Here is a 24,055-nt window from a genome sequence, read left to right as displayed (position 1 = left end):
GTTGTTGTTGTTTGTGTGGTCTTTCTGTGTACTTTTATATATTTTTTCTATTGCTTCTAGAAATACTAATATATGAGCAAATACCACACATCGCTTCGCTGACAGGGAGAAAAGAGGAGGGGTGGGGGAAAGAGGGGTGGGGGAGAGTGAGGAGGTACAAGAAGAAAGAGAGAGGAGGGAGGGGAAGCGAGAAGGGGTGGAGGAGCGGGGAGGGGGGGAGAATGAGGAGGGGTGGGTGAGGGAGGAGGGGTGGGGTAAGGGAAGGCAGCGAGAGATGAGATAAAGAAAAGGCAGACATGCGGTGGAGCGTTAATTACGATTCATACCGTCTCATCAAAATGATTCTGCATAGAATAACAGTGAAGATGAACACAAAATAATGTCCGAAATCAAATTTTCTACCAGTCATACTATAAATACCGCCCAGAGACAAACACCGCCCGGACATGACCAGAGACAAACTCCCATCCAGCCATAAACACCGCTCGGACATGTCCGGAGACAAACTCCTGTCCGAACATAAACACCACATGGATGCATTCGGAGAAAAACACCTCCCAGACGCTTCTGGTTCCAAGCTGTCCAGAGACGAACACCACTCGGATACGTCCAGAGACAAACTCCCATCTGGACATAAACACCGCCTGGACGCGCTCGGAGAAAAACACCACCCGGATGAGTCTGGAGCCCCAGAAACAAACACCACCTGGACACGTCCAGAGACAAACTCCCATCCAGACATAAACACTGCTCGGATATGTCCAGAGCCAAGGTCTCTGGAAACAAACGCTGCGAGGACACGTACTGAGACAAACTCCCGTCCGAATATAAACACCACACAGAAGCATTCGGAGACAAACACCACTCGGACATGTCCGTAGACAAACATCGCTTGGACACGTCTGGAGACAAACTCGCACCCAGACACGTCCGGAGACAAACTCCCATCTGGACACAACCAGAAACAAACTTCCATCCAGACACGTTCGGAAAAAACTCCCATCTGGACACGTCCAGAGACAAACTCCCATCCGGACACGTCCAGAGACAAACTCCCATCCGGACACGTCTGGAGATAAATACCATCCATACATGTCGAGTCAGAAACCGCCTGGACGCGTCCGGAGCCAAGCTGTCCAGAGACAAACATTACTCGGACACGTTCGAAGCCAAACACTTCAACTGACATGTCTGGAGACAAACTTCCATCCGGACATAAACACTGCCCGGACGGGTCCGGAGCCAAGCCATCCAGAGACAAGCACCGCCTGGACACGTCCAGAGACAAACTCCCGTCCAGACATAAACACCGCTCGCACACGTCCGGAACTACCTTTGCTTGTGGAAACACAGGCTGCGTGGAACCAGTTGAAATGGGGTGAAGCCCTGGGATCTGAGGCATCCATGCTGAAGTTTTCAAGGCTGGTGGAAATGCTGTACTCGTGTTGTGGTATGCAGTTCTGTGCTCTGTCTGGAACACAAGCATCATCCCAACAGAGTGGAAGAGGGGCTTTGTTGTCCCTCTCTGGAAAGGAAAAGGTGATCGCCAGGACTGCAACATCTAATGAGGGGTGACGCTACTCTCAGTGCCGGGCAAGGTCTTTGCTCAGATAATTCTTGATAGAAGTCACCACCATCTGCTTGAGCACCAGCACTCAGAGCAGTCAGGCTTTATACCAAAGAGGCCAAAAGTTGACTGTATCCTTGCTCTTCAGGTCCTCACCAAACACAGATGAGAGTTTCAGTCGGGGCTGCTCGCAGCGGATGTTGATCTCTGCAAAGCATTTGGTTCAGTGAATTGAGATCTCCTCTGGAGGATTCTCGGTCTTCCTGAGGTGCCATCAAAACTGATCAATCTGATTTCTGAACTAAACTTTGGTACTGAAAGTGCTGTGAGGTGTGATGGTTCCATCTCCAAATTATTTTGAGTTGTTGCTGGAGTTCATCCGCGGTGTGTACTGGCCACAACACTTTTCAGCACTTTCCTGGACTGGATTCTGGGGAGGATGTCAAAGTGATCAAGTTGCGGTGTATTGTTTTGGATTGTCAAGATCTCTGACTTTGATTTCACAGATCATTCAGTCATCTTTGTGGAAACTCTGCATATCCTTATGGGGGCCTTTGAGACACTGAAAGAGGAGTCAGAGATGCTGGGATTATGGGTTTCCTGGGTCAAAACTAAGATCCAGGCGTTCACTAACATCTTGGATGCTGCTATCTTGTCTGTACCTGTTTGTGGTGAAGATGTTGAGGTCACATAGAGATTCACTTACCGAGGCAGTGATAATCATGCCTCCACATGTTGTGAGTGAGAGGTCAACAGACGTCTGGGTCAGGCGTGTGGAGTCATGGACTCACTGGATCATGGAGTGTGATGCTGTGAGTACCTCTGCAGGAGGACGAAAGTCTGAGTTTAAAGTCCTTGGTACTCCCAGTTTTGCTCTATGGATGTGAGACTTGGACTTTGACCAGGGATCTGAGACGGAGACTTTACTCCTTCGGTACCAGGTCTCTTCAGAGAATCCTTGGCTGTTGCTGGTCAGATTGTGTCCAATGAGTGGTTGCTGAGAGAGAGACTAAGATGACATTTGTTATCTGTATAGTCTGTGAGTGCCAGATGCGGCTGTATGGACATGCGGCTCATTTTCCTGATGCTGATCCTGCTAACTAGATTTTCTCAGCAAGAGAGCCTCATGAGTGGAGGAGTCCAACGGGCCAAACACGAGCCTAGTGTTTGCAGCAGGTTTATAGGCTTCTCAAGGACATGGAGATGGGCCAGGCATCTGTCTGGGGAATAGCCAGACGGAGGCCCCTGGTGTACCGACAGAAAGTGGATGTAGCAAGGCGCATGCTCCTATAGCTGACCTGATCTAGTGAACCTCGTGTTTTTGCAGAAGGCCCTTCGACAAAAGGTCTTCGGGGTCTAATGGGTCTAAAAGGTTGTTGAGGGGTATTCGAGTTTTAGACATATAAAGGGTCTGAAAGGTCCTAAATATATACAGGGTATGAATGGTCTTCAAAGGTCCAAAGGGTCCAAAAGGTTTTAAAAGGTTGAAGGCAGGGGTTGGCAACCTTTTTTGCAGAATAGCCAAACAAAATTAAAACCTTGAACAGATGGTGCACAAAGAGCCAATCGTACAATTTTAAACATGCAATTAAGTTAGCCTACGTCAGTGAGGAAAAGTAATTATGAAATAGTAAATACTAGCAAATACAACCTCTTACTTCGCTGATGAGAATATTAAGGGAGGGAGAAAGGAAGACGGAGGGAAGAGAAAGACAGAAGAGAGTGAAGGAGGGAAAGGGAGAGAGGGGATGGGTGGGAGGGAGAGAGGATGGAGTGAGAAAAAGGGAGGGGACGGAGTGAGAGGAAGGGAGGGGAGAAGTGGGAAGGAGAGGGGAGGGAGGGAGAAGGAGAGAGAGAGAGAGAGAAGGGAGGAGCGAGAGATGAGGGAGGGAGGGAGAGAGAGAGAGAGGGAAGAGAGGATCGAGATGGGAGGGAGGGAGGGAGAGTCAGAGAGAGGAGGGAGAGAGAGGAGGGAGAAGTGAGAGGGGAATGAGAAGGGAGGGAGGAGCGAGAGGGGAGTGAGAAGGGAAGGAAGAGCAAGGAGAGGTGGCGGAGCTAGGAGGGAGTGGGAAGGGTTGGAGCTAGGAAGAGGGGTGAGAGTGGGAGCGAGGAGGAGAAGGGAGAGAGGAGGGCAAAAGGGAGGAAGGGGGAGTGGGGAGGAGGAGGGCATTTAGGAAAAGGTAAACATGAGGTGATGGCTTCTTGACTTGCGTTTGGTTGTGGGACTTGTTGTGAAAGTTGGGAAGGGGGGTAGTACAGGATTGAACGACATGGGGTACATTATAACAGCATGTTAATACAGCACAAGGAGACCTCCCGGAGATGTCCATAGGAGGTGGAGAGGCGAGGGGGTTTGGGAGGGGTTTGGGAGGAGGTAAGCATGAGGGGAGGGGGAGGGAAGGTAGCATGATGGTAAGAGAAGGTAAGGCAGCGTGAGGGGAAGGGAAGGTAAGCAAGGGTGAGGGGAAGGGAAGGAGGCAGCATGAGGGAAAGGGAAGGGAAAGCAGCATGAAGGGAAGGGAATGTGGTGTGAAGGGAAGGGAATGTGGTGTAAGGGGAAGGGAAGTGGTGTAAAGGGAAGGGAATGTGGTGTGAATGGAAGGGAATGTGGTGTGAATGGAAGGGAAGGCAGTGTGAGGGGAGGGGAATGGAATGCAGCACGAGGGGACGGGAAGGCAACATGAGGGGAAGGAAAGGTGATGTGAAGGGATGGGGAGAGGAAGGGAAGGCAGCACAAGGGGAAGGGATGGTGGCATGAGGGGCAGGGAAGGGAAGGCAGCATGAGGAAAGGGGAAGGGAATGGCGATAAAATGTGCCCAGACAGCAACATTTTCTTTTTAACCACCGGGTTCTATATAAAACTGGGCAGGACCATTTAAAACCCACGCTATCTACATGGCAAAGGCCTGCCTACATACATACCCAAATATGCAACAATCTTTGCACCCCTCCGGTCGGCTCACTCCGAATCTGATTCTTACATGCGAAGCCATGGGGAAGCCATTTAAGATTCAAAACTAAACTGTCAGTCCTTAACAGTCCCCTTAAGAGAGGGGCAGAGGTGGGGAGCAGGGAGAGAGAGGGAGAGGGGTAAGAATGAGAAAGGGGTGGGAGAGAGGTAAGAATGAGAAAGGTGAGAGAGAGAGAGAGAGAGAGAGAGAGAGAGAGAGAGAGAGAGAGAGAGAGAGAGAGAGAGAGAGAGAGAGAGAGAGAGAGAGAGAGAGAGAGAGAGAGAGAGAGAGAGAGAGAGAGAGAGAGAGAGAGAGAGACAGAAAGAGAGAGAGAGAGAGAGAGAGAGAGAGAGAGAGAGAGAGAGATATATGGGAAAGGAATGAGAGAGGGGTGAGAGAGGGAGAGAGTGGTGGGGGGGGGGAGAGAGGAGAGGGGGGATTCCAGCAGATGTGACATATGGTTTACCATCCATCCGAGAGACAACACACACATTGATGAATCACCATACCTGTGAAACACCGGGATGACAGTTTAAAGCTTGATCGAGATTCAAACCCAGGCTGGACAGCTTAGAGTGAGCGTACACAGCTATCATGACTGGATGTGGCGATTCATTGCTTTGTAACAACTGAAAACATTTTTTACTCATTGTAATCATCTAATTCATTTTGTCTTGCTAACTACGGAGATGTCCCAATGGAGAACTGAACCATGGTATCTTCATCGAAACTTGAAGAGCACTCACCTACTCACCTGAATGGCTTCACCACCCAAGCAAGCAATCCACCAAAACGGTTGAAGAAACTTTTAAAAACGAAACGTTAATTTTTTTTATATGTATCAATCTATGCCAAATTGACGGGTCATAGCATGAAAGAATATCGTAGAAAAATGGGAAATGTGGTGTAAAATAATATTGCACATTTTCAGTAAGGGAACAACCGCTCAAGGCGCAGCACGGCCAAACGCAGGTGAGTGGACCCTGAACTCTGTTCAAGTCGATCAATGTATTCGGTGACAGTGTGAATATTGTATAGCGCTTGCCAAGTGGCTTAAGCACTCAATCAAGCACTCCAACAGAAGGGTTGATCAGGAATGGCTGGCTTGGCAAGCGATTAGCAATCACCGATTGGTCATATAAACACCAGGCACCCGGAGACGCCCGGAATGCCAATCGATGTCCGAATTGGAGAAATTAACACTTTTTTTAAGCATTCGGAACTCCTGCTGAAGTCAATAAAAGAAGTTTAAATTTTGAAATTTGGCTCACATTAAGAGATTCTAGAAGTTATGGCATGTGCAGATATTAAATAATGCCATGAATGCTGGCATCTCCAGACATTTATAAGCATAGCAACGAATCCAGCGATTCATAGGTATGATAATCAGGCATTCGATGATATGAGTGAGGAAAGTGAAATTTTTTTTTTATCGGTATTAAACTGTTGCAGGCTGTTCAAAATCAAGGCATTGTTGAGCAGGCCTAAAATATGGTGAATGAAGACCTCAGCGAGGGACAGCGAGGTGACCAAGGATGAGCCTTGATAAAGGATAGTTAATTAAGGCCGTTAATTATCTTCAACAGAGGTATTTAAATTAACCCAAACACCCATATTTTCATTTTTGCACTCCCTTTGAGTACTCTTCGTATGCATGCAGGGTTTGGGGTCGCGAGGTTTCATTGTTTTGGAGCTATGGACACGCACGCACGCACGCACGCACGCACACTATTATCGATTTCGAGTTTATATGGTACTTCCATTGCCATTTTCTGCTCAAGCAAAGCTTAATCAACGCCCAGCTCTTTATTAAAGATTTGGAATTCCAGAAAACTTTCAGGAAAAACAAAGAAGAAACAATTAAATTCCAATGTAAAATCAGTGTTTTATATGGTGAAGAGATGTGGAAAAATGAGCAGAAAAATGGAATGCAATCTGATGGTCTTCTGTTATGGTACATACCTCGGCAGAGTTAATTTACTTTCATAGTGGGGGTACGTCCGCCAGGCTGAACAGTTTACGATTTGACTCACTGATCGGCCGGAGCTCGATCCAGACATGAACCAAAGTCTAATTGGCTTGTTCTTATCGCAGAACCAACTCATCCACCTACTTTTGTCAACTCGTCCACAACTTTTTTTAAATATCATGATTATATACATATGTCTGGTGTTGGCTTAATGGTTCGGGTGGTGGGCTTGGGATCCTAGGATCCTGAGTTCAAATCCCACTCAGCTGTTGAATTAATACTAGGTGGGGATGACTCTGCCTGTCATCCTTCTGAGGTCGGCAAAATGAGTGCCAGCATGCTGGTGTACTGTGTCGGAGTGGTGCCCTGTCCGGGATTGTGTCCAATAAGCCAAGGAGACTGCTCAGGCAGCACCAACACTCTGCACAGAGGATGGTCCCAATGGATGGATGGATGACATATATTGTTTTTGGCCCTATTTCTCAATGGTGAAGAACCAATATTTTAAAAATCCTCGGATCCGGATCCAGTTTCAGATCTTCACCAAAATCGAATCAATTCTTCCACGTCAGAAACCCAACTTGTCCACCAGGTTTTGTCCGAATCTGTCCACAACTTTTTAAGATAACATGCCAGAGAAAGTTTTTGGCCTCATCTATCAATGGTGAAGAATCAATTAAAAAATTATAGTCGCCGGATCCATATTCGGATCTTCACCAAAATCGAATCGGTTCGTCCCTGTCCACCAAATTTCATCCGAATCCATCGTCCACAACTTTTTGAGATATTCTGCACACAGACGGACAGATAGGTGTGAAAACATAACCTCCATCTACTTTCAGTGGCGCAGGTAATAATATGAAGTCATGGTTGGCCTTTCACAGTTGAAGGACAGTCGTCACGGATGAAGTGGCAACACCTGCGCAGGTGAATGTTTATCGTGTGGGAACTGTGGCCCGCACAACACAACTGAGATCCAATCGGTGCAACATTCTCTCGAGCAACGTCCGACGGATGACATACTGTCCGCACTGACACAACGGTTTCCCTCAATGAGATCCTCCAGACTATCAACCAGGTTCATCCCACTTATGGTGAGATATATCCAGAGACATTTAGCATCAAGAAATTTACTTTAGGTTTTACTTGCCCAGGAATTGAACCCGGTGCGACCTGAGTGCCCTCTCTCTTCCACGTCGTATTTGCCGGATGTAAAAAGGCAAACGAAACTGTATGACCACTTTGTCGTCGGCAGCTGATGCTATTATTTGCTGCCATGTTATTCGATCTCCATCCAGGTGGGCAGGGTCTGCACTCTGCAGCCTGGTACGAACTTCATGTTAAGCAATTGCTTTCTGTCGAGACACGGAACTGACGGAAGCGCTCTGGAGATGTCAGGTTTTTTTTTCAGTTTAGTATAATTTTGTGAAGGAAATGAAAGGAAACAATCATGACATTAAAAAAGAAGAAGAAGAAGACGAAGAAGAAGAAGAAGAACAAGAAGAATACGAGGACGGGATTCTCTGCTGTCCTGTAGCTGCCTCCAGGCTCCGCCCCTTTCGGCGAACGTGGCGCTCACCTAATAAGGTCATTCATCCCTCATCTTCACAAGCCCGATTGAGGGAGGTTTTTTTTTGTAACAAACCTGTTTTGTAACGCCGTTTACATGGGCGATATCGCGTGTGGTAGCGACTAGCGACGTATCGCCAGGGTTGCTTGGAAATGAAAAATGCACAAAGGGAGAGACTGACACAATGATTAATAAATAATAAATAAGCGGGTGCGCAGAATCCATTCACGGTGCCTTTCCTGTTTTTATTACATATATATATATATATATATTGTGGCCTCATTTCAAGTAAAAGTGACGCGTGCAGGCGAGAGAGGAGAGACGACAGAGCGCGCGGGATTGTGCGCACCTTGTGTGTGTGTGTCAGGCACCAGACGTGTCCATGGCCCCCATGCGCGCCGATGTCGCTCTCCTCTCACGCGGCTGCCGTTTTGCTCGATTGCTCTGCAGACCAACTCGCCGCCTCTGCACCTTTCCCGGCCCGCTGGATGGTCGCGATGCGGTGCTGGGCGGGGCTTCGGCGATCCACACTGTGTTGGGCGTGCCCTGCATGCAGATCCCGTGCAGCAAATCTCCTTCGATATAAGAGGCGGGAAAATGGGGGCACGTCTCAGTGTTTCGGATTGGGCATTCTGATTGCGTGTGTTAATATTCATCGTTTCGTCGCTCCATCCCAGGAAGAAATTTTGACAACATTTTATGGATTTATAATAATTCAGGGCAACAGTTGCCTGAGATACAAAATTAATGAATGATGGCAAAAACAAAAAGGAATGAATGAATGCACAATGAATGAAGACCTTTGACGTTGATTATTATTATTATTCAATTTAATTCAGAATTGGATTAAAATAATTAAATTCAAATCAAATGGAAGATCAAATATTGAAAGTACAGTACAGCATTGTAGTCATCAGAAGGAACCGGGCGGGACAAACAAAACGCGAAGATGACGTCATCCTGGAAAGGATTCGGGTTTCAACTGCTACTCGTCCACCCTCAAACTAATCCAGGCACAGCCAAGTGAGCCTTATTAAAAAAAAAAGCAACCTCAAATGAGCTAAGATCCTCGTCCTCTTAATGATGACATCATAAAAACGAATATGACGTCATTGTGATGTATCAGGTTTTCGATAAATTATCTGTGCTAATGCCTGGCTTGATTCCCGCAAACAAAATTCAAACAGCTTTCCTAGTTTCGGAGATAATGGTATAGGCGATTTCCATTAGCTGTGATATTATGACGTCAACTTCTTTTTCTCGGAAGAATTTCCAAAATCAGAGATGGTTACTGCCTGCGTGTGGGCTTTCTTCATATACATGCGAGTTTCACGAAGATCCAATGAAAACTCTGGGTTGTGAAACAAAAAGTCAAAAAATAGGATTGACGTCATAAAAATTGATATGCCTCATAGTGATGTATCTATGTGCGGTAATTCATCTCTGCTAATGCCCTGTTCAATTCCCGCAAACATAATTCAAAAACCTTGCCAAGTTTCGGAGATAATTTTTTTGGCGATTTCCATTAGTGGAGATATTTTGACGTCATAACTTTTTTTCTCGGAGGAATTTTCAAAATCAGAGATGGTTACTGTCTCTTCTTCTTCTTCTTTCGGCTGCTCCCATTCGGGGTCGCCACAGCGGATCATCCGTATGATCTGCATAGTGATTTGGCACATGTTTTACGCCGGATGCCCTTCCTGACGCAACCCTGGTCGCCCCTTACGACACAGGGATATGGTATACCTATTTTTAACCGGGGTATACACCGGCCCAGTACACTGGTACTCATTTTGCCGACCTCGGAAGGATGATAGGCTGAGTCAACCCCCTGGTGTATTAATTCAATGGCCCAACGGGGCTTGAACTCGGGACCTTTTGGATCCCAAGCCACTGCCCTATCCACTGCGCCAACACCAGATTTGAGATGGTTACTGTCTGCACGGTATTTTTTTACATATATGTGCCAAGTTTCAGGAAGTTTCGATGAAAATTTTAGGCTGTGAAACAAAAAAGTCCACAAGAACAACAATGTGAGTAAGACTTAGAGATCCTTCACGAGGATCTAAAAACAACCAGAAAGTCCAAAAGAACCCGGATTCAAAAAATTAAATAATTCGAGCTGGCAAACCATTCATCCGATCGGGTTGAAATTTAAAACTTCTATTTCCCATCACTACTCGATTGTAATTTAGAAGTTTCACGTCAGTCGATGAAGCTGTTCAAGAGAGACTTTTGAAAAGATTTTCCTTCAATCCAATATGGCTGCCAGACCGCGGGACCTATCAATTATTGCTGAACACCCTGGTATACCCAAGGCTTGGGGAACATGTTTGTGAAGTTTCCCCTCGATCTGTCCAGCCATTCTGCAGAAGTAGATTGTTAAATGTTTGAGGGTAATTCTACATGAGTAGTCGCTCCGATAGTGAAAATTTTGTCAATCCGACAAGCGGTTACAGGAAAAAAAACAACCATACTCACATTGTGTGTAAACAAACAAACAAATAAAAAAGCACTTATAGAGCAACGCTTGGCAAAACAGAACAAAATAGAATGGCACTCGGTAGAGCGTATACCTCCGCCAGGCTGAACAGCTTACGTTTTGTATCCCAATGATGTGCTGGATCTGAACCAAAATATTATCGGCTTGTTCTTGTCACCTAACCAACTCATCCACCAAGCTTTGTCATAACTCGTCCACAACGTTTTGAGATATCATGATATCCATAGTTTTTGGCCCTATCTGTCAATTTTAGAATCTCGGGCAATGGTAACCTTTGACCTTAAAAATAATTGGTGGTTGAATTCAGTGACCTGATCTGCAAATCCTGTTCAAATTTCAAGTCAATCGGATGAAAATTGAGGATTTTAGAAATGGCTCCGAAGTTGTTGACTTTTGGCCGAAATGTTGACCTTTTGGCATATGCTGATCTCAAAAATAATTCGTGGTTCTACTTCAGTGAGCCGATATGAAAATCCTGTTAAAATTTCTAGTCAATCAGATGAAAATTGACAACTTTAGAAATTTTGGGCCGAATTTGACCTTTTGGCCGATGTTGGCCTCAAACATAGTTTAGTGGTTGAATTCAGTGACCTGATATGCAAATCCTCTTCAAATTTGAAGTCAATAGGATGAAAATTGAGGATTTTATTTTGAAAAAGTTGTTGACCTTTGGCCTATGATGATATTTTGACCTCAAAAGTAAATATGATTCTGTCGGACCACCAACCCCACCATTTAATGAAGTTTTGTGAAGATCGGTTTAAAATCGTGATCTGTAGGCGATTAAAGGTGAGCAGACAGACAGACAAACATAAGTGGTTAACATACTTGTCAAAAATTATTTATTTATTTTACCAAGTCACAAACAGACAGAGAGACAGACAAACGGACGCAAATGCAATACCTTCTCCTCGAGTGAGGGTAGCTAGAAAGGAGCTCGGTGGAGCGCACACCCCCGCCAGGCAGAGCTGTTCACGTTTTGTATCCCACTGATCGGCCGAATCTGCATCTGGACCTGAACCAAAATCGAATCGGCTTGTTCTTGTCACTTAACCAACTCATCCACCAGGTTGTCATAATCTGTCCAGAACTTTTTGAAGTATCATGTACGTTGAAATTTAAAACTTATATCGTTTTTGAGGACCCTCAAGACCCTTAAGACTCCATCGTCCGTGAAACTGTTTGAACGTCAGTTGCATCCTCACCACATGTGAGTATTAATTACGTACTATTACAGTGTACCTTTTAAACCTTACGACCCTTTAGAATTTAGACTGTTGAGACTTCCTTAGACCTTTGAAGACCCTTTAAAGACCCTTAAGACCTACAAAGACAAGACCTTAAAGACCCCAAACCCTGAGGACCCTGAAGACTCCTTAACACCCGAAGACCCTTTAAAATCCCGAAAACCCTTTAAGACCTTTTAAGAAAACCCTTTAAGACCTTTGGCCTTTTAGTCAAGGCTCGTGGAAGAGCCAATACATTGAAGGCATCAGCATATAACAGACGAAAACAGGATGCAAAACACGTAAAAGGAACAGTAGAGAGTGGAGACGCACACAAAAAAGTAGTCGTAGTGGAGGGGGGACACCAAAAGCAGAGTTGAAGACCAAGATCGAGGGAAACTTGGACAAACAACAGGTGTGGGGAGGAATATGGGGCAGGAGAGGACACATGGTGTGGACATGATGGATATAGAAGGAAACTCCAAGGAGAGAAAACTGGAAATTTTGAAGTAGGAGGGATTGGGGTGAGAGTTAATGAGGGTAGAAAAGATCATTCTTTTGAATTGGGGATGATCTGAGATAGTAGTGAACAGCTGTCTTGAAGACCTTGAGGGAAGAATGACATTGAAGAGGATGTGAAAGTTGGTTCCACAGGTGGGAAAAAAGAGGAACGGATAAGTGACCAGTGATGATGGATTTAGGTAGTTTCACCAGAAGGGGGCTGCTGGTACACTATGTAAGCCCTGCAGAATCATTGATCGTTTTTGAGGGCCTTTTGAGGACCTTGAGGGGGGCAAAGCATGGAAATAGCAGAGGGTGCAAGATGAGAAAAGAGGCGGTAGAAAACAGAGCGACCACCGACCTGTCTTAAGTGGTGAATTGATATGCCCTGAGACTCAGATTCATTGCGGTAGATTCAAATAATCTTAAAGGCGTTAGTTTCTGTGGCATCAAGCTGGGTAAGTTGTGAGGCAGGGGAACCAGCCCATATAATGCCTGGTATTGGCTTAATGGTTAGGGTGGTGGGCTTGGGATCTGAAGAGCTTGACTTCCAATCCCACTCAGCTCTTGAATTAATACCAGGTGGGGTTGACTCTGCCTGTCATCCTTCCGAGGTCGGCAAAATGAGTGCTAGCATGCTGGTATACTGTGTCGGAGTGGCGACCCATCCAGGATTGTGCCCAATAGCCAAGGACACTGCTTCGGCAGCAACAACACTCTACACAGAGTATGGTCCCAATGGATGGATGGAGCCAGCCCATAGGGGAGAGTAGTACTCCATCAAGTTGTGGAGGAAGGTTTTGTAGGTGGATAGGAGTTCAGGTGTGCCAAGGAGCGACTTTGTATGACAGAGGTTGTCCAGTCAGCAGCTGGCTTTGGAGGCCAACTTTGAAATGTGGTTTACCCCAGAAAGATCATGGCTGATTGTGAAACCCAGGAGTTTGAATGACTGAACTTAAAGGACTTAAATAACTGAACTGAACTTAAACTTAAATTTAACTGACTTCAACTTAACTGACTGAACTTGAAGAACTTAAAGTTATAAAGTTTGTGTTATCCCATTAAGCCTACACAACCCAACCCTCTTACTTAGAGGTTACTACGTTCCCTTCCTTCTGCTTTCTCCTCTTTACCTGTTCATTCTTCCCCTTGATTTTTGTGTCCAAATATTGCTCCACTGTCCCAATGTTAGTACATTGTCTTTCTACCCTCTGTCATAATGCTCTTACACAAGCCTAGATTTTGCACGCACACAAAAGGAATCCTCATTTGACAAGCCCTTTCTCACATAACTGGGATTATTACAGTTATCATATCATTTCTATACATATTCTCAACAATATACTGAATATAATTGTAGCCTCGGCTTATGGAGAATTTTTTCATGCGAAAATGGTCGATTGTTTTCGGATATTTTAGAATCTCTCAACACATCCACAGTCCACTCTACGAGTTTGAACCAATGTGTTGTCATCTCTTCCAGTGCATATATTCAACACAGAAACAGAAGAGCTCACCTTCATCACCTTCTTCCTCTCTCCCCATTCCCTGTTTCATCCAAAATCAAGTGTGACTATGACAGGGCCTTCAGGACAAATTCTCGCCATGGTCATTGGGTGAGCTCAAACTCACATGTTTGTAAATTTTCCAACCACCTAGCTGTTTGTCACTCAGCTGCCTTAAATCATATGAGGCACCACAGGGAGGCCTGATCATTATGGAGTTCTAATGTCTGTTTAATACAGAAGGATGGAAATGGTTGTGACAGCATTTCACAGAATTTTTGCATTTCACTTTTGTATAATTTAATGTGACAGTTCAAGGCCAGTACCTATTTTCTAATCACACAATAGTTCCTCTCAAGTTGGGAATGGATCTTGCTAAAGCAAGTGATTACTCTCTCCATCCTGTCATGTTTGTTTTTTTTGTTTGTTAAAAACTCTTCTAATTAGGCAAATAAGACCGTTTTTACATGAATAGGCTTGTTTGTGTAAAATGTGTTGTTTTCCTGAGAACAAGCTAAAATACACACTATTTCAAGAAAGGCATGCATTTCTACATTAAAATAGTGATTTATAACAAAAATCAGGGTCAGAACAACTTAATGTATTGTGAAAAACGCTTGTTTTAGGCAAATAAGACCGTTTTTGCATGAGTAAGGTTTCTTGTGTAAACTGTCTTGTTTTGCTTAGTACAAGGAAAATACACACTATTTCAAGACAAACATGTGTTTCTGCATTGCAGTTGTGATTTAATGCAAAAACCAGGGTCAGGACAACTGAATGTGTTATGATAAACATTTGGTTAAGCCTTAAACTTTAAAGCAAATAAGACTGTTGTTACATGAATTTGGTTTCTTGTGTAAAATGTATAGTTTTGCTTTGAACAAGCTAAGATATTCAATATTTCAACAAAACCATGCATTTCTGCATTAGAAAAGTGATTTTTAACAAAAGTCAGGGTCAGAACAACTTAATGTTGTGAAAAATGCTTGTTTTTGGCAAATAAGTCCGTTTTTGCACGAGTAAGGTTTCTTGTGTAAAATTTATTGTTTTGCTGAGTACAAGATAAAATACAAACGATTTCAAGAACAAGCTCAAATGAGCTAAGATCCTTGTCCTCTTAATGAGACGTCATAAAAACGAATATGACGTCATTGTGATGTATCAGGTTTGCGATAAATTATCTGTGCTAATGCCCGGCTTGATTCCCGCAAACAAAATTCAAACAGCTTGCCTAGTTTTGGAGATAATGGTATAGGCGATTTCCATTAGTGGCGATATTATGATGTCAACGTTTTTTCTCTGAAGAATTTCCAAAATCGGAGATGGTTACTGCCTGCGCGTGGGCTTTCTGCATATACATGGCAAGTTTCACGAAGATCCGATGAAAACTCTGGGTTGTGAAAGAAAATATGTCAAAAAATAGGATTGACGTCATAAAAATTGATATGCCGTCATAGTGATGTATCTATGTGCGGTAATTCATCTCTGCTAATGCCCTGTTCAATTCCTGCAAACAGAATTCAAAAAGCTTGCCAAGTTTCGGAGATAATTTTTTTGGAGATTTCCATTCGCGGAGATATTTTGACGTCATAACTTTTTTCTTGGAGGAATTTTCAAAATCGGAGATGGTTGCTGTCTGCACAGGGTATTTTTTTTACATATATGTGCCAAGTTTCAGGAAGTTTCGATGAAAACTTTAGGCTGTGAAACAAAAAAGTCCATAAGAAGAAGATGAAGAACAACAACGTGAGTAAGACTTGGAGATCCTCCACAAGGGTCTAAAAACACGCGTTTCTTCTTCAGAATAGACTTCTAACAAAAAAACAGGGTCAAAATAACTTAATGTGTTGTGAAAAACATTTATTTTAGGCAAATAAGACCGTTGTTGCAGGAATTAGCTTTCTTGTGTAAAATGTATAGTTTAGCTTAGAACAAGCTACAATATTCAATATTTCAAGAAAACCATGCGTTTCTGCATTAGAAAAGTGATTTTTAACAAAAGTCTGGGTCAGAACAATTTTAAAATGCCAGTATTATGCAAATTATACTGTTTTTGCTTGAATAAGGTTTCTTGTGTAAAATGTATTGTTTTGCTTAGAACAAGCTAAAATACACACTATTTCAGGAAAAACTTGCGTTTCTGCATTACAATAGTGATTTGTAACAAGAAACAGGGTCAGAGCAACTTAATGTGTTGTGAAAAACGTGAGTATTAGGCAAATTAGATTGTTTTTGTATGAATAAGGTTTCTTCCGTAAAATGTGTTATTTGGTTTATCACAAGCTAAAATACACACCATTTGATGAAATACACACGATTCTGCATTGGAGTCGTGATTCTGAAAAAAAAAACAGGGTCAGAACAAGCTAATGCGTTAAAAACGCCTCAATTCTGCAAATAAGACTGTTTGTGCAGGAATACAGTGCTTTGTGTAAAATGTGTTATTTTGCTTATTACAATCTAAAATACTCACCATTTGATTTGATGAAATACACACGATTCTGCATTGGAGTTGTGATTTTGAACAAAAAAAACGGGGTCAGAACAAGCTTTTGTATTTAAAAACACTTTGATTTGGCAAACAAGACAATTTTTGCCAAAATAAGGTTTCTTGTGTAAAATGTGTTGTTTTTCGGTGTACCAGATGAGAATTCGTAACGAACCCAATTATCACCTCCATTGTTTGAAGCATGACTTTGTAGAATTTAATGAAGCATTGAGCGTAAGATGGGATAGTTCAATACAGGGACTGAATGATTGGTGAGGTGCAGTTATTTATTAATTCAAAGCAGAGCAACAAGAACCTTTATCAGGAGATATAAAAGAAGAAATAACTAAAACTGCTTTTTCTTTTTGCTAAATTCTCCACTGACAATATGCTTCAACAATCTTCCCATTAAAAACACATTTTCAATTCATTCCAAATGGTTATTTCTGAAACAGGGATACCTAAACAGTAATACAGTTAGTAATTTAATTTCAGCAATGAAAAAGAAAGGAAGACATCTCATAAATATTACGACTTGATTAACTACAAAGCAGACACTTATCTTCACTCTTTTTTTTTTTTCTCACGGCATGATAACCACCTTTTAACATTCAGCAGCACAATCTACTACTACTTCTTTAATGGTTAAAATGATTCCCACCTTCTGGTGTAGTCGGCCAGGCAACGTTTTTGGCCCAAGTTTTTCACAAATGAGCTGGCCAGGCCTGTCGTTCAACTGGAGGTAGCAGGAATTTGTGATTTATTCAGGGGTGCAGGCGAGAACTCACCTACTCTTTGCAAAACACACCATGGGATCTTTACTGCTCAACTACTGTGAGCTTTAAGAACATCTGAAGAATGGCGCACCTTGTAATATTCCGGCCTGCCTGCGAAGAACCAATCTGACAGTTTATGGTTGGGCCAAGAATCTAACCCAGGCGAGACAGCTGAAAGGCAAGTGTGCATACCTCTATGTTATCAGTATCTCACCAGCCCTAACATTCAGCAGCACAGTGCTATAGCTTGTTTTCTTCTTTTTTGTATACAAGTTCAAGGCTCGTGGAAGAGCTCAAACACTGAATAGATCAGGACACAAAAGAACAAAAGGAACAGCAGAGAGGGGGAGGGGAGAGGGAACACGAACAGTGGAGTCTAAGGACAAGGTAGTGAGAGAGTTGGACAAACAATGTGTGTGGGGAGGAACAGGGGACAGGAAACGATGCATGTTGTGGACAAGATTGATTCAGAAGGAAACTCTCAGGAAGGAAACGCTGGAAATTTGGAAAGATGTGCTTGGGGGTGGGGGTAAAAAAGATCATGGTTTTGATGGGGGGGGGTGATCTGAGATGGTGGTGAACAGCTGCCTTGAAGACATGGAGGGAAGGATGAGATTGAAGAGAGTGTGGAAGTTGGTTCAACAGGTGGAAAAAATAGGGAGCTAAAAACATAGGTGTTCAAATCATCAAAATGTCAGATTGTTTTAACATCTGAAATGTGCTGCCAAATTAAACTAATTGTTTTGGATGAAATTAAACTTTTAAAATGCAAAATAAAGAAAAGTATGTTTTCACAAACAGCTCTAGGTTTAATTGAAAAGATTAATCAAGTTTGGTTGGATTCAGGATGACGATTCATTGATGATGCGTTTATTTTTCAAGCAAGCCTTCGCAGCCACCGCATTCCTCTTGGAAACAAATTCTTGAGCATCTTCATCATCCAAACGTCCTTTCAGGATGTGGAAAATGAAACATTCTGTCAGATAAGGAACAAAAGCCCACAGTTTATTTAAATTCATGTGAGATAAAACGAATAACATTATGTAACAGCTTTAATTAATTCATTATTTGTACGAATCAAGTGGCTGCTGGTGGCATCACAGCTAGGAGAGTGGCTATACCACTATTGCAGTGCCCTCCTTAGGTTTGGGCAGGCACTTTGAAGTTGGCCAGGGTACCAGGGAAAACTTCCACTCCTATTAGAAAAAGACCGGGGATCATTAATGTCTATCAACTAATGCTAGAAGAAGGGGCAACCGGCTTAAAATCATTATTTAATCTCGAGCACCAAGATTGGGCCTTAACTGCATCTGTCATTTTATCTTCCTTAGTAATGCAGGTTGCTGAGAGCATGAGGACAGAGGCTTGGGAGCATGATCATGTTACGAGACTGAACTGTTCTCCCCACAGGAATGAGATTGGAAAGTCTCCCACGGGAAGCCTTTGCTGGCCTTGTTAAAGGTGGCGTTTTCTTTGAGATGTGATGAGACATCAATATCCATATTCCGTGAGCCCATTCATTTGATGTTACAATAATAGTGGGGCAGATATGTGAAAGACATGTTCATTTCTGGCAGAAAGCATGAAAATGGGTATATAGCTGGGGTTTCAGGTATGCTAATTTCAAAAATGGTCAGAAACAAATGATTCAACAAAGGAAACAAACCCAAAATTGGCATTAATTGGTCGACTGTCTGAGCATGCATATTTTTGTTGAAAATTACATAACAATATTATCATGTACAAATAGCTACCACTAGTCCCTCAAAAATGCACGTACAAATACCCGATCCTGTCAAATGTGCATTATTAATATTTAGGCATTTAGATGTATTTACATAGATGCAGTTCCTGTGACAGATATATCAGGGAATCAGTCAAGTAAAATTATAGAAGATGGCTATATTTTTTAGCATTTGCATTGTAGACAAATTATAGATGCAATACATTATAGATGAAATACATAAAATCATACAGGTATCCTTATTCTTATACGAAGACATTACTGTTTGAGGAACTACATACCAGGACTGGTAGGAGATCACACATGAGCTGATCTAAATCTAACAATGTTGCCTAACTATTCTGAGAAAACAGATTGACAAACTGTTCATGATACATCACATTTTAACTATGGGAAGAGATCGTTATAAATGGAACACACATTTAAATGAACGCTGTTATTGGTATTGCCATAGGGAATTGTACATTGTTATTCCATTAGTCACATTGTCCAGAACAAAAGCACAAGTCAGTACACTGCAAATTTGCTTTGCAGCATTTGCCCCTGCCTGTACAACTCTCTTTGCAGTTGCATTTGATGAGTTCACGGCATCCCTTAAGGCTTAGAGGCTTCTTGAAGTGTACTCCAGAAAGATGCCCAACCACTTTTATCATCTCCAATCCATCCCCATTCTCCCAGTGATGGTACTGTGGGATCTGCCATCAGTGTATGACCCCAGATATGGCCAGCTTGGAATGCTGCCCCTTTTACATGTTCTCAGGGCATCCTTAGTTGATGTAATGCTGTGTATTTGTCGATGCCCACAAGCAAAGAAATACTTGCAAAACCATTCACTGTGAGCAGAGCAGATGTACGGCTGTATAACAGTACAACAAACCTCTCTCGTTCATTCAGGTCATCTCTGCAACTTCATGTGGAGTACGGGACAGACACTTGAACAACTTCCACACTTGTTGGTTGCTCCATACTTCTCAAACAGTCTTTGCTAATCCGATAGAAAGCAGAGACAGTATCACATGCAGATAGAGCATGCAGAAATTGAAGTCCACAGGATCAGATATTTCCCAAAGAAGCAGATATGGTGAGAGCTGCAATATATCTGAAAAGGGTACTTTGTCCAAAGGCAAGCCAGAGTTGACAACCATGAAGTATGCTATCTGTTGCTAATACAAGAACATCTGTATCTGTGGCATGAATTATGATTTTATTAGAGCCTTATTAAAAAGCAAACTGAGCTTGAAGTATCATTCATGAGACAGCTTCTTCATGGGGACAGGGCTGGACCTGGGACACATCTGATGGAGGAACTGACACAACAGACTCTTCTTGTGTAGTCAAAACAATCTTGCCTTCATTTGACAGATTTCACGACTGATTCAAGAAACAAGAATAGTGCTTTATTGTTGGAATCCATCTGAAGAAAAAAAAATATCCCACCCCACTTTTACAAATGTTATTATACAGGAGGGAGCGGGATATTGTAATCGTCCGGTTTGTTTGTCTGTCTGTTAGCAACATTACGGCAAAACTGCTTTAGCAAACACCATCAAATTCAATCCACAGGTGGGCAATGAACCTTGGACGACCCCATTAACTTTTGGGTCCAATTGGATCAAAGGTCAAGGTCAAGGTCACGAAAAGATCAAAATTGTTTTTCGCTCATAATCAGTCAAAAATGATCTGATTTATTTCAAACTAAGCTTATTGTGAACCTTATTCTATTTGTCACTTATAATCCTACCCATTCCTATAGTGAAAAATGCATATTTGTGAAGATCGGTAGGGTCCGAAGTTTTGGGGGTCATGGTCATCAGTCAAAACTACAAATTTTCCATTAAAGCTAAAACATTGTTACGAAAATACAACTTTACGGGAAAACGGCTGGCTCAAACACTGTCAAATTGTATCCACAGGTGGGTAATGAAGCTCGGACGACCCCATTAACTTTTGGGTCCAATTATGTCAAAGGTCAAGGTCAGGTGATGAAAAGGTCAAAATCGTTTTTCGCTCATAACTTCGTCAAAAATGATCCGATTTACTTCAAACTCTGCTTATAGTGAACCTTATTCTATTTGTGACTTAAAATCCTAACAATCCTATAGTGAAAAATGCATATTTGTGAAGATCGGGGTTAAGGATGTATCAAATTTAAATTTGATCGCCAAAATAACTTTATGCCTTAAATGGGCGGGATTTGTTGTGCCTGGCATCAGTTGTTTTAAATGCATTTGTTGGATACAATAAAAGATTCTGAATGATAAGGAAAGGACTTGCAACAAGTTTTTATTAACAAAAATTGATCAGATTGTTTGCTGATAAATTGAACAGATTGAGACAATTATTCAGTTAAGTGACCTGCAGGGGTTAAAATAGACTATTCATACCACCATCATCACTCTACTTCTATTCTGCCCTATCTATCCTTCTTCATGACTTTGGGTTCTTTCATCAAATGAAAAAATGTCGATATCATTAAAAATAAAACATCATTTATCTGTGTACCTATTTTTGTTTTGTTTTTAACACAGAGGTACAATGTAATGTTGTACAACGGAATTGGGTTCCATGTACAAAGGGTTGTTCGTACAAATATTGTATGCACACATTTTCACAGTGATCAATGATCATGGAACTGCTTGTTGAATAATGAGAACATTATAACCTCGTAATTTAGCACAGGAAGTAAGCTTTAATCGATGCCCTAAGATTGTGAGAGCATAACTCAAACCACGAGGCTGTCAATACTGCACAATGCATTTTGGCAAAACAATGGCAGGCAATTATGTTGGTATATTTAAACAACATACTGGTATCTCACCCTCATCGGAGACGCATGTGAGATGCAACTGGACTGGTGTGTTGGAGTTCAGAACACCTTCCCTGACATTGCTCCATCCGAGGATGGCTTCCCCAACAAGTTCGTTGCTGAACAATAGATTATAGTCATATACAGAGAACAGAATGAACACTTCGGGCTCATGGCATTTCTGAGTCGATTTCTCTGGGCCGAGTACACTGCAGGAAATAAAACGTACCAGGAATTCATTTTTCTCATCCTGCTTGTGTTATTACCACAAAACAATATCTACTTAATCTGAGCAGGATACAGGGCGTTTTCAAAAGTCTGGACTAACAGGAAATATATTTGATTTGCATTTTTTGTATATGATCCTAAAGTGATGGTGCAGTGGCAATTCATGGAGACAGTCTTATAGGTCCTTATTTTTACGAAGATAATGCCACAGGTGCTAACTATCTTGTGATGTTGCAAGAGATTTTAGCTCCTTATTTGGATGACATTCCAATTCCGAGATTGAGAAAAATATTCTTTCAACAGGATGGGGATCCATCACATGATGCTACAATCATACAATTTTTTTGGATGAGACGATACTTTTGAGGTGGATAAGAGTTTGTGCACTGATACAATGCCCCCCCCCCCACCCCACGTAGTCCAGATTTAACGCCACTTGACATTTTTCTTTGGGGACGCCGAGAATTAATGGTTTATCCAATGAACACACGATTTGAACACACTTCTGAAGATCTAAAAAAATGAGACTGCAAATCCTGAAGCTCATCTGGATTAGGAGCAACACTGACTCAAACCCCCCGCAAACCCCCTTCGACCCCAATTTTTTTTCATGCCGTGAGCAAACTTTCGCACATTATGGGTGATGAAAGTTGTGCTCAAGTTTCATTGAAATTGTGTGTAGATCTTGAAGAGAGCAAGTACCTGTTCTGAAGGGTTAACCCCCCCACCCCCCCCCCATAGACCTCCATGGAAGCTTGCTGAGAATGAAGCTTGAAGAGTACTCCAAGCAAGCACTCCAATGAAATGGTTGAAGAAACTTTTTAAAACGAATCATTTCATTTTTTTTTATATGTATCTATCTATGTTGAAGAAACGGGTTGTATCATGAAAGAAGATCATACAAAAAGGGGAAACGTCAAAATAAAATTGCAAAATTTCAGTAAGCGAGCCACCGTCCAAGGCCCCGCTCGCACGACAGCGCGGGGCCAAACGCAGGCGAGTTGGGCCTGAACTTTGGTCAAGTCGATCGATATATTTAGTGACAGTGCAAATACTTTCACCATGCATGGCTATGGCTTGGAAACGACTAACCAAGCTTGCCAAGTGACTTAAGCACTCAAGCAAACACTCCAATGAAACGGTTGATAAGGAACGGCTGGCTTGGCAACCGATGAGCGATCGCCGATCTGCATACAAATACCATGCACCCGCAGACCGTCGGAATGTCCGAATTGGAAAAATGAACACTTTTCAGCAATTGGAACCGCTGATAAGTTCAATTGCAGAGTTTACATTTTGAAATTCGGCTGAGATTGAGAGATTCGAGAGTTTATGGCATGTGCAGAAGTAAAATAAAACCACAAACGTTAGTGTCTCTGGGTATTTATAAACAATGTATCCAGTGATTCATAGGTTTGATGGTTAGGCATTCAATGATATGAGTGAAGAAAGTGAAAAAAATATATCATTAAGAAACTGTTGAAGCCTGTTCCAAGTCAAGGCATTGCTGAGCAGGCCCAAAAAAATGGTGAATTACGACCCCAGCGAGGGACAGCGAGGTGACCAAGAATGAACCTTGATAAAAGGATAATAAAATAAGGCTGTTAATTATCATCAAAAAGGTGTGTTTAAATTCACCCAAACCAATTTTCACTCATGCACTCCCTCGGTGTTCCATTCGTCTGCCTTCACAGTTTCAGGCCGCAAGGTTTCATGGTTTTGGAGTTATGGAGGAGACACACACAACTGACTGACTGACCCACTGACACATACATTGACATTTATTATAGATAGATAATATACATTTTTGACTCACAATCGAAAAGTTTCATCAAAAATGGGATGCAGAGTCTTGTGCTTGGTTTTTGTGCAGCAAACTTTGCTTGCTGGGAATTTGTGATTCGGACATAATTCCACTTTCACAAATGGGTCACTATAACCTGAAAGGTGTGAAAGCAAATTGTCCAGACACATATACAGTACAACATGCAGTGCTCAAAATAAAATTCAGTAGTTAATGAATGCTTTTCTGTACTTAATTTGCTTGTAAACAGAATGGCAGCCTGATTAACTTAATTAATTAACTCCATCTTCTTCTTCTTACGGATGTCAGCTTGGCTGCCGGGTAGCTATTATTTTGTTGGGGCGTGACTATGCCACTGATGCTGTGCCCCATACCAGTACACTGGTACTCATTTTGCCAACCTCGGAAGGATGGCAG

At 42.4% G+C, this 24,055-nt stretch overlaps 1 protein-coding gene and 1 long non-coding RNA gene across 2 annotated transcripts in view; one reads left to right on the top strand and one right to left on the bottom strand.

The window, feature by feature from the left end:
* Positions 1-24,055, bottom strand: part of LOC147018600 (BAI1-associated protein 3-like) — a 315,606-nt gene that overhangs the window by 5,051 nt on the left and 286,500 nt on the right. Inside the window, 4 exon segments of the mRNA XM_085898430.1 lie at positions 8,384-8,528; positions 8,530-8,591; positions 21,614-21,815; positions 23,651-23,774. Coding sequence (XP_085754556.1) covers positions 8,384-8,528; positions 8,530-8,591; positions 21,614-21,815; positions 23,651-23,774 — 533 coding nt within the window.
* LOC147018602 (uncharacterized) overlaps positions 7,967-24,055 on the top strand; it is a 122,970-nt gene continuing 106,881 nt past the window's right edge. The window contains exon 1 of the long non-coding RNA XR_015062466.1: positions 7,967-8,074. This is a non-coding gene — a long non-coding RNA (uncharacterized LOC147018602). The remainder of the gene's footprint in view (positions 8,075-24,055) is intronic.

Source organism: Eptatretus burgeri, chromosome 10 (genome assembly GCF_056783735.1).
Source record: "Eptatretus burgeri isolate ZD-2024b chromosome 10, Ebu_testis_v1, whole genome shotgun sequence".
NCBI lineage: Eukaryota > Metazoa > Chordata > Myxini > Myxiniformes > Myxinidae > Eptatretus > Eptatretus burgeri.
This window is presented reverse-complemented; position numbering and strand designations above follow the sequence as displayed.